The sequence below is a fragment of the Eretmochelys imbricata genome, chromosome 2, assembly GCF_965152235.1.
Source record: "Eretmochelys imbricata isolate rEreImb1 chromosome 2, rEreImb1.hap1, whole genome shotgun sequence".
In the NCBI taxonomy this organism is placed as follows: Eukaryota; Metazoa; Chordata; order Testudines; family Cheloniidae; genus Eretmochelys; species Eretmochelys imbricata.
The window spans coordinates 40,505,179-40,516,802 of NC_135573.1; the positions used below are offsets into that span (position 1 = coordinate 40,505,179).

The 11,624-nt window shown below is 46.3% G+C and overlaps 1 protein-coding gene across 1 annotated transcript; it reads right to left on the minus strand.

The window, feature by feature from the left end:
• Positions 1–8,122: 8,122 nt before the first annotated feature.
• KCNS2 (potassium voltage-gated channel modifier subfamily S member 2) lies at positions 8,123–10,824 on the minus strand. Its single transcript, XM_077808919.1, has 2 exons — positions 10,805–10,824; positions 8,123–9,590 (listed from the first exon to the last, which is right to left on the minus strand). The coding sequence occupies exons 1-2, from the start codon at positions 10,822–10,824 to the stop codon at positions 8,123–8,125; spliced, it is 1,488 nt and encodes a 495-aa protein (XP_077665045.1).
• Positions 10,825–11,624: the final 800 nt, after the last annotated feature.

The following is an 11,624-nucleotide window of genomic DNA, read 5'->3' on the forward strand; positions in this document are numbered from 1 at the left end:
AGCTCATTGATCAAAGGCAAAAGATACTGGTTTTAGATGGTGATTTTGTTCAAGGCATGATAGTCTGCACAAAGGCACAAGGAGACATCCTTTTTCACAAACAGAATTGGGGCATTTGTGTGGGTAGATGGATGAAGTTCTTTGCAAGATTTTCATCAAGGTATTCTCATAGGGCCCTGAGTTCTGGTTCTGATAAGGAGTAAATCCGTCTGAATGGAATTTTATCCCCTGGCAGGAGATCGACGGGGTGACTGTAAGGTCTATGCAGGGGTAAAATATCAGCATTCCTTTTATCAAATACATCAGCAAACTCTTGATATTTTACAAGCATTAAGGAGCTGTTGGCTTCTTGAATCTGCTGGACACACATGGCAATGGACTTCTAGGTGCTGGTTCTTGTTTCCATGGCCCCTGATTTGGCCAGACATGATTGTCAGCAGTAGCTTGACTTGAATCATACCTCAAGCATCTTCCATGAGATGTTTGGATCATGCATTGAGAGCCAGGGAATACTAAGCACGATTGGAAAGTGTGATCACTTAAATAAATTAAACTGCAGAGTCTCCAGATGATCTTGGATTTCAATCTGGAGGGGCATGGATTCATGGGTGACCAGACCAGAGGAAAGCACACTACCATTGATTGTTTCCACTAGATCTGGAGTGGGCTTCCTTTTCACCAGCAGTTCATTAGCCTTAGCAAATCCAGCATCCCAGAATCTACTAGTCAAGATGAGTGTAATCCACCACAGATGGGACCCAGAGATGGAGCAAGACCTGCAGGTGTGGAGGACAACAGTTCACTGCTGCCAAGATACATTTGGACAGAAGAGGGGGCCTCACTGGAGGATTCAACTCCGAGGTTACATCCAGCCGCAAACTCTCTAATGGGGATGTATACGATCATTTCCCTAGGTCACCGAAGGTCTGAATTTAAGGTGCCTCTCAGTGGCGGCAAAGTGGCACTGATACCCACAGAGTAGGCCGATAGCATTCCACACTGTATTGGCGACCAGACACTGAAAGTGTGCAGCGTAGGTCAAGATGGAGCAACACTTTGCTGGGAAAACTGCAGGGCAACTTCAGCAGTACACATGCAATTCCCATCATCAAATATTACAGAGAAGGCCTGGATGAATTATCAAAGTTATTGAGAATAGGGCTTGCTGTTCCAAGAGCTGCGAGGCCTAGTCCAGGGCTTCTGCGGTCAATAAACTGATAATAAACCTCACCTTGGTCTGATCTGGGATATATTGCAGGATTCATCAGGAACAAAAGGCAGTGCTGATTAAGAACTTCTGGAGATTCCCATCAAACCTTTCCGGCAATGGAACCTTTGGACTGGGTTCTAAAGGTACCATGGCTGGCTCTACTGAGGTTACTGGGACTAGCAGGATCTCTGGGCGAAGGAAGGGATTCTCCAGGTGCAACTGGGCAACGTGACCCCAAAGGCTGTGGACCAACTCTGTCATCTCAGTGATAGACATTCCAGGGGTCTCCATCTCAACTGCTGGGGCAAGGCACAAAATCAGGCAGTCTGCTCAAACTGTCAGAAACTGAGAAGTGGGTGGTCAGGCCTGGTGGTAGAAACAGCGGTGGTGAGAGCAGGGACCAGAGCCAGGGGTCAGAGCAGGAATCAAGAATGGGGTTGGAACAAGACTGGAGCAGGAGCAGGAGCTAGAGAAGTCTGTCAGAACCACCAAGTGGCAGGTGATATTCCCAGTAAGGTAGTGACGTTGAGCAGACTGGACTGGCTGCTCCCCTTGGAAGCCCATATCCCTGGCCTTGGGGGGTCACCTGGTTAGGTTTGTGCTTGTGGATTGGCTGAACCCTGATTAATTGATGCAGATCCCTCAGGTCATCTGGGATATCTCATCAGGCTCAGGCTGAGGGATAACTCATCATCTCCACAGCACTTATCCGGCTCAAGTTCAGGCTCAGGGCGGACTCATTATAGTTGCATGGCCTTAGCAGACACTTCCACGAGTGTGTGGGAGGTTGTTTCTGCCAGTTGATGGCCCATCATTTTGTGTATGAGGGCTCATGATTCACTTGACAATAGTGAGGGGATCAGGTGTCCTTGGTGTAGATGAAGCATCATAACAGACTTAAAAATTGGGCTGGAGGGAGAGGACAAAACTAAAATAATCTCTCAGGATATGTCTACACTGCAATTAAAACCCTATGGCTGGCCCATTACAGCTGCCTCAGGCTTCTCAGGCTTGAGCTAAGGGGCTGTTTAACTGCAGTATAGATGTTTTGGCTCGGGCTGGAGCCCAGGCTCTAGGATCCTGTGAGGTAGGAGGGTCCCAGAACTTGGCTGCAGCCCAAGCCCAAACAGTTACACAGGCCAGCCACAGGTGTCTAGTTGCAGTGTCGACTTACCATAAGCCAGCTATGCAATGAATTGTTCTGTATAATGCATTATGTACTGCTTGTACTCTTAATACAGTACTTTATTCTCTGGTGGGAAGAACTGTCTTTTTCTTTTGGATATAAGATGTATTCATGACAGATACTTCTGAAACTGCAGGGGATCATCATTATGTCCCCACCTTGCTGTGGACAGCTGGAAGGAGAAGATAGTGGATCAAATTCATCTCTGGTGCAACCTCACTGAAAGTGAGGTGATAATGTGAGATACGAATGGAGAGGCATAAAATAAGAAAAGGCTCTTACTGACATGACACGGTGACATGGGCAGTGATTGCAAGCCGAATGTTATTTGAAAGTACCATCAAAGGTAGATTAAAATCAGAAATGCTATGAGAGGAAATGGATAACCAACCCAACACAGAACACTGTTTACATGTGCACAGCAGAGGCCTCTAAGGAAAGTGTTTGTTGTGGAAGAAATAAAAGGTCATGTCAAATTGATTTAATACCTAGGAACATTGTAGGTATTTTGCTTAGTCCCTAATCTACCAAACAGAAAAGAAGAGTTGTGTGCCATCTGTTTAATGCCCAAAAATGTTTCTCCAGATCAGAACATTTAAACAAATATATTCTGATGAAAAGTTTTAAAAAGAAACCTATCATTTCAAGACAATATGGGCTTTTCTTTAATCATAATATATGCTTGGAATGTCCTGCAGTTTAGATCAAATTTTAATCCCTTGATGAAATTTAAATACTGTTTTTTCATTAATTTGCATTATGTGGCACAAGCCTGAGTTACTGAGTATACCAGTGTGATAATACATGGTTGGCACCAGATAGAAAATTAAAGTGGTAATATATATAACAGATCATTGCTGTCTTAATAAAGGCCCACACAACAGTGTGCAAATACTGTAAGTGCTAAAACTGAAGTAACAAACACAAAGTTCTCAATTTTTAAGCTTACAAATGTGAAACAGATCATGCTGTATTATATAAGAAAAAGTCTGATTTCAAAATGGATAATACACAGTCTGCACAGAAGGAGACAACTAACAAGTGACTAAAATCTATGAATAATAAAACAAGTGTTAATACTAAATCTAAACAAATACTAGCTGCTTCATCACAAGCTATAAATAAATCATATTGCTTCTCAGCAGCAGCCCTGGAACACCATAATAGTCAGCCCAGCTCTATAGAATCATAGGGTTAGAAGGGACCGCAAGGATAATCTCTGTTGTGTCTAAACCAGTGGTTCTCAAACTTTTGTACTGGACCCTTTTCATATAGCAAGCCTCTGAGTGTGCCCCCCTTTATAAATTAAAAACACTTTTTTTGTATATTTAACACTATTATAAATGCTGGAGGCAAAGCAGGGTTTGGAGTGGAGGCTGGCACCTTGCGACCCCCCATGTAATAAACTCGTGACCCCCTGAGGGGTCATGACCCCCAATTTGAGAACCCCTGGTCTAAACCATCCAAGACAGGTGGCTATCCAGTCTCCTCTTGAAAACCTCCAGTGAAGGAGCTTCCACGACCTCCCTAGGCTCTCTGTTCCATTGTCCTACTGTTCTTACAGTTAGGAAGTTTTTCCTGGGAGTTAGTAGAAATCAGAATTCCATAACAAAGTTTAATCCATCAGACAAAGTAAATTACTTGGTTGGAAATAAAACCATAATCCTCATTTAACCACTTTAAACCTTTTAGCATACAGGTAGCACTAGCAACATGTTTCAGTGTTTTCTCTGACGCCAGAAACGTGCCCTTTACAAAGCAGAGTTAGCCCACATCAGGTAGAATACTATTAATTGGCTAGCACCTGCATCACAAGCAGATTTTGGACCCTGACCGTTTTGAAGCCTAGAACACAAAGGAGTGCTGCCTGTGACACCTCACATCCTTGAATTCAGGCCCTGCTGTTTCACAAGACACAAGACTGTCTCAAATTTACAAACCAGTCATCTAAAAAATCCAGCAGGATAGTAGCCGGCCAAACAGCTTGTCTTCTCTCTGTCCTCGCTAACAGTCAGTCCTGCAAAGTGCTGAGTTTCTCCTGCAAAATGTGCAGTATCTTTCTTCGCTATTGCAGTTAATAGAAGATGAGGGTGCTCAGCAGCTCACAGGACTGGGCCCTACAATAGCTGCCTTTATAAAATGGCAGGCAGCCTATGTCTCATTCCTCCTTATATGTACTTACTGTATCATTTAAATCAGACCCAATGGTGCTAGGGGGCACTGTGCTATTGGTTGGTGTATTTTGTATGCCAGACTAAACTAAGGTCCTAGGCCCTTTCCTTGCTCCACTCCACATTGCATTAGTCATTACCCATTTTGCAAAAGCAGGGCTGTAAGCCTTGGTAAAGGACTCATTTCTGACATTGAATAAAACAATGACAACACACAATCATTTTACTTGTTTTCGTCTGTGTTATTCTTTGCGTCCTGGGCAAGTTTCAAGTTTGGATAATTACATTCAGTCTGCCAGCATGTCCACCTGTAGTTTAACTTTGGGATACGGTATTTGCTACTTCGTGTCCTAAACACTGACCAAGCTTCACCCCCAGTTGCTGTATTTACATGGTGAATGAAGTAAATCCCTTCTATAAATATAGTTTGTAAAGTGTGCAGGGATCCTCCTGAATTAATAATAAAGTCATTTTCATAATGAATCATAGCAATGAGTGCCTACTAAATTGCAATACTTTATTTATTTAGCATCTTTGATCCATAGCACTTATATATATATATATAAAAAGCAATAATGAAAATTCCTTACAACCAATACAATAAAAATAGTGACTCGTTGGGAAACTTCATTTTCTTTCATAAAATGCAATTTGGAAACATTCCATTCAGTTTCTGAAGAAATGACTGAACAATGTCCCTATGAATAATAAATCTATAAAACAAGATAATCTAATCTTATTTAAATAATCCAAAGTTTGCAATGCTAAACTAACAGCTGGGGGAATTAGTGACCCTTTGACAATTCTACATGTCTGCTGAAATAACTGGCCTTAAAATAATATACTATTTAGGATTTTTTAAAAACTCTGTGAATTCTTTGCTTGTGAAGCTGAGAAAATAAGACCCTTGGCTAGAGAGAGATTCTGCTTAGACCACAAACTGGTAAACCTAATGAAGGCCAAATTATCCTTTGCATCAATGGACTTTTTTGCCAGCTCTACAGGATTCAGCCCATTCTGTATATAAGTACTATGCAAGATCTCCCACATACTTCTTTCAAGGTATATCTATCCTGACCTGAAATACCCATAATCTAGTGCTATGCTCCTTTTGGCTACCTTTCCAGGTTTGATGATAGTATCCAAATGTTCCAATTCAGGACTAGGTTGAGACCACCAAATTTAGCTACACCTGTGACCCAATACAGAAATTGAACTCAGTCCTCCAGCGGTGAAAGCATTGGCCTACCTGTTTGAATGTGAATGCCTAAATTTAGGCACCTAAATCCAACATTCAGAAACTTAAATATAAACTGCCATATTTTCAGAGGTGCTGAGCACTCATATCTCCTACTGAAGTTACAGAGAAATATATGGAAATCGATAAGGATTTTTTTAAAAACAAAAACATTTAGAAGGGTTATAAACCCTCATGCTTCAGGGCATAAGCCAACCACTAACTGAAGGGGGCTGGGAAGAAATTTTCCAGATGGGCAGGTTATTCCACATCCACCTATTTCAGAGTTCTTATACCTTCTTCTGAAGCATGTGGTGCTGGCTGCTATCAGAAACAGCACAGTGAATTAGCTGGTCCTCTGGTCTGCTTTGGTTTGACAACTCCTATGTCCTTTTGACCCAAGGTGAGCTGTGGATGCTCAGCATCTGTGATAATCAGGCCATTTTTATTCAGGTGCCTGAATATTATTTAGATGTCTAATTTTAGGCTTCCAAATGTGACAATTTTGGCCTTAGTGCTTTAAGACACTTGTTAATCTCCCTAATTCAAATCTATTCTCTGAACCCACCTTATCTTCATAAATTGCTATACTACAAATTGACTTGAAAACAATAGATAACTGGTTTGCAATATAGCAGGGTTTGAACAGAAAAGAGCCATTTTGTCAGCTGAGTACTGGTAGTTTGCTTGACAGCACAGTTCTCTAGTAAACAGGAAATATGATAGTATGGTAGAGAGGGCATTGTCTGAGCTGAGAGTATTGATCCTTAAACCATTACAGTGGGCAGGGAGAGACAACTTTGAGCACTCATAAGATTAGTTTATGCAGAGTCATGACTTGGACAATTAAATATCAAGATCTGCTGTCTTACTTAAAACAGACTTTACAAATACTAAGTCAGATTCTCAGCTGCTTTAAATCATCAAAGTCATTGGACAAGCTGAGGATCTGATCCAATAAGTGCCCTTTCTTGGTCTTAGCCTTAATGCTTCTTCCTGAACTGAGAAACAGGAATCCTTTTCTGAACCATTTTTAAGTAGTAATACTAGCTATATTTATTCCCTTACAGTTTCATCTGCAAAAATCTTAATGAGATTATTTATCATGGACACCTGTTTTAATTCTCATGCCAAGCATCAAAACAGTCCTCCCTGATAAAATTAGGCTGTATCTCAGAAATACATATGCTATCTTTTTAATTAGTCATCTTTCAGTAGGTAAATGTCAGTTCCTAAAATACTGCCTTTATCATTCACTTTGGAATATTTCCCTGCTCTAGAGAGACCCATGTTTTCACATGTGGCTTCTAATTGTTGGATGCCTCCATTTTTGGGAGCCCAACTTCGTCTGAAGCCCAATTTCCTTCTTCCTTCCCTTGGCCCTGACTTTCAGAGATGCTGAACATCTGCAGCTCCAGTTGAAGTCAATAGGAGCTGCAGGTGCTCAGCCCCTCCGAACATCAAGCCCTAGGGGTCTTGATGGGCACCAAGGCTGTAGGCCACTTTTGAAAATGTGGCCTTAAAGCACTCATAATTTAAAAGCTTTTGGTAAGTTTTTCAGAAGTGCTCAGTATTGGCCTATCTCTGCTCCCAGTGAGGGCAATGGGATTTTTTTCTTCTGATGTGGCTGGAAGCAGAGTTAGATAATGCCGAGTGCTTTTGAAAATCTCACCGACGTGTTTAATTTCAAAAGAACACCTAGTGCTTTAATACACGTGCTCCAGAACAAATGCCAATTTTCCCTGAACTGCTAAACTCAATCACATTTTCAGAGATGTGGTTAACATTAGTATTAGCTGGCATAACAAGGTGGCAATGTGTTACTATGTAAACTATTCACAGGTAAGTTTTTAACTTGCAGTTAGTGTCAGATACTTTAAAATGCTCTTTTTAAAATCTGCCTTGCGAGCACTTTAAACTAATTGGGAAATGCACAGATAATAAGAGTTGTTACAACAGAGTAAGTGAAAACAGATTATTTCATTGTTAATTTCACAGTTGTGTGTTTTCCCCTGGATCAACTCATTTCTCTGCTCACACAAGGACGTCTAAAGGAAACAAGCTAAGTAACAAATCAGCACTGCACCACTAGCACTAGTGTCATGGACACAGTAACACTTGTCTAGAAAAATGAGCATTTTGTTTCTATGCAACAGGATGGAAACGTGCAAACTGTTAGTTTGCAACTAAATTTCCTGTTAGGTGCAAAGTTAGTGCAGTGTCAGCAACACTATATGCTAGAAAAACCCCAAGGAATAGGAATGTTTATAAACACAGCTCTTGGTGCACATCATGCAAACTGCTGTCAGACCTGCAGTCTAATGCAGTGAATCATCTAGGCTTAGTTCGCTGGGAGTACTCCTGCTCAGATTGGTAAAACTGGCCATAAGGGATTTAACTTTATAAGCATAATAGTCCCTTAAATTGACTGACGGAACCTCTTTCATTCCATCACCAAAATCACAGCTCCTCATGGCACTTTCTAGCTGCTTCTGACGCCTATAAAAGTGAGAGAATTTATTGAAGATGAGCGTGATAGGAAGCACTACCACCAAGATACCAGCTAGGATGCATGCAGATGCCGTCAGTTTGCCAGCAGTGGTCCCTGGGACAACATCTCCATAGCCAACTGTGGTCATGCTAACTGTAGCCCACCACCAGCAAGCAGGGATGGTGGCTAAGCCCTCGTTTTCTTCTTTTTCAATGGTATAAGCCACTACAGAGAATATGGAGATCCCAACAGAGAGGTAGAGTAAGAGAAGCCCTACCTCCCTGTAGCTATACTTCAAAGTGGCCCCAAGAGACCTGAGGCCAGTTGAATGTCGAGCAAGTTTTAAGATGCGAAAGATCCTCATTAGTCTCAGGACTTGGGCTACTCTACCTAAATTTGCTAAAGCCGGGCTACTTTCCACAACCAAGTTAACAATTAAGGTAATGTAAAATGGCAGGATGGACATGAGGTCAATCAGATTCAGGGCATGCTTGAAAAACTTCAAGAAGTCAGGAGCCACTGCAAATCTTGCCATCAGCTCAAATGTGAACCATGCAATGCCAAAATGTTCCACGATTTCAAAACGAGGATCTTCCTCGGCCTTCCCGTAGCTATCCACCAGCTGGAAGTCCGGGAGGCTGTTCAGGCACATGGTCACAATGGACCCAAGAACAACCACTATGGACAGGACGCTAAATATTCGGCTCAAGACAGAGTAGCCGGGATTGTCCAGCGCTAGCCAGAGCTGCCTCCTGATGTTTCCAAAGGGTTGTCTGTCAAACTTGGCGGCATCGTTGTAGAAGGCCAAGATTTCATCAAAGGAAGAGGAGGTGCTTTCCCGGTCACTTTGATCTTCCCATTTCTCTTGACCCGGCTCCATTTTCCTCCCGTGGTAGCTGTAGCTGCAGCAGGAGTCAATGAAGAACTCATTGATGCCCCAGTATTCAATCTCTTGGCTGAAGGAGAACACACAGAGTTCGCCCATCACGTGGAGCTTGCCGGTGTTGTAAAAATGTAGCACGTAGGGGAAAAGTTCGGGGTTCCGGTCAAAGTAAAACTCGTTCTTGGCGTCGTCATAATCGTCACAGAGCTCCAATATCGACTCCTTTGAGTGGCAGCTCAACAGTTTGCCCAGCCGGGTTTCGGGAAATCGTAGTAGGGTGTTGGATCGCATCTTTTTCTTAAAGCCCCCGACGTTGATGCTGATCTCATTGTCTTCCGAGTAAGCCAGAGAGAAATCCTCCAGGCCCCGCCTGGGCATAGTGAGCTTCTTCCAAGGGGCGCCGGGAATAGACCTAGAATGGGATCAAACCGCAAATCAGTGCCAGGGGCCACCCCATGGGGATTTCCCCCTTTTCTGCCTTTTCTTCTGGCCTTTTGCCACCCAGGGCATTGCCACCCGGCAGCCCGAGCCAGCCCCCGGCGCTCACGTACACTCGGGGCTGGTCTTTGTTTCGGAGGCAGGGCTCGCAGCGTGGCCCTGTAATGAGCACGGGCGGCGAGTCCCTGGGGCCGCTAGCAAATCACCAGTTACCCGGGGCTTGGCTGGGCTCCGCTTGCTTCGCCCCAGAGAAGCCCCCTGGCGTGAAACACGGTGACTGGACTGAGGCGGCCGGGACTGGACTGAGCTCCCAGGGCAGTTTGGTGTCTGGGTGGGAACCCCAGCCCCGCCCTTCAGCGCAGGGACCAGCCGGGCCGAGCCTGGCGCGGAGCAGCCCCGTGGGGGGCCACTCCCCCAGCTGCCCGGCGCGGGCTCCCCTTCCCCCCCCAGGGGCCGCCGCTGGCCCCCGGCAGGGACTCGCCCTGCGCCCCGCCCCGCCCCGCCCGCCGCCGCCCGGGGCGCGCGCCGCCCTACCTCTCCGCTCAGCAGCTGGGCGCCCCGGCCGGAGCCTGGCGCGTCCCGCAGCCCCGCGCCGGCATCGCGCCTGCCCCCTGCCCGCGCGCTGAGGCGGGGCGCTGGGGCTGGGCAGGGGAGTCGGCAGCCGCGGGGCCCGGGAGCCGGCCGGGGCTCCTCTTCCCGGCGTGCGCCGGAGGCGGCTGCGCTCAGCTGGGCTGGGGAGCGGGCGGCGGCGGCGGCGGCGGCGGCAGGGCTCCCATGCTGGCTCCGCTGCCCGAGGCGGAGCCGGCGCGCGGTGGTGCTGAAGGGACAGCTCCCGCGCCGGCCGCCCCTCCCCGCTCAGCCCCGGCAGGCGGCTGCCGCGCGCGCGCCCGTCATGGCGACCGCCGGCCGCCCCCTGCTCAGCCCCGCGGGGCGCGCCCTGCTTCGCGCCGGGGAACCCCTCGCGGCCGGGCTGGGGCTCTGGGCGCCCGCGGAGCGGCTCGTGAGGGATTAAACCCCAGGCAGGGTAGAAATGGGGCTGGAGCCCGGGAGCCCGGCAGTGCCCCTACTGAGGCAGGTTCCCTACGCGTGTCTGTTGCACAAAAGCGTAGCCTGGCTCCCTGGCTGAGATTTGATGGCACGAGCTCATTTGATGTGCTGGAGGGTTTTTTCTCTCTCTCTCTCTCCTACCCCACGCTCCGGCGCTGCATGGAAATGATAACAGCTCCCGAGATTTTCTTTTTAACGCCTGCTCGCCTCACGCTTCCCCAACACCGGGTCTCAAGTTTGCAAAGCGTCACTTGCACATCAAAGCGATGGCTCCAGTGGCGGTGTGTCGAAGTCCAGAGCCATTTGGGGTTGCGCACACGGTGCACACTGGGGCTCTGCCTCGTCAGAAACGCTGAGCGCTCGCAGAGAAACCCCAATTGCCATACTTTGGTATAACTATGGGTAGGTGAGGTTTTGGCCAGGGAGACAACTGGTGTGTGTGTGTGTGAGAGAGAGAGAGAGAGACTGCATTATCTCCCCACCTACATGCAGCTCTTCCCTACATGTATGAACTTGCCCATGTGCAGCTAGCGCTCTGAAATTAACAGGTAGCGTTCATTCTGATTGAAAACACGTATGCACTTGTCAAAACAATTCTCTCTACCTGAAATCGTGCTGAAGCTTGAGATTAGCTAAATGCCACTCATGTCTCGCTGCCAGAAAAGCAGGCTCCAAAACTTCAGTGTCTTATACCTTTCAAAAGATTGCTTTACTGCCCAGCCATTGTGGAAGGAAGGATCACGGCGATCTTCAGCAATTTAAATCAGGAACTGCCACGCCTGTTTCCCCTCCTACGCCCCCACCCCCGCGCCTTGAGCCTCTTTGTTCCTTTTGGTGGAACAACATTTTTAGACCTCAAGTGCTAGGTTATACTAGGAACAGCAAAGAGTTAGTGAGAACAGTTCTTTCGTCCATATTAGACGCCAGGTCAGCTGCTGCTACAGACCCCATCCTTTGCCAT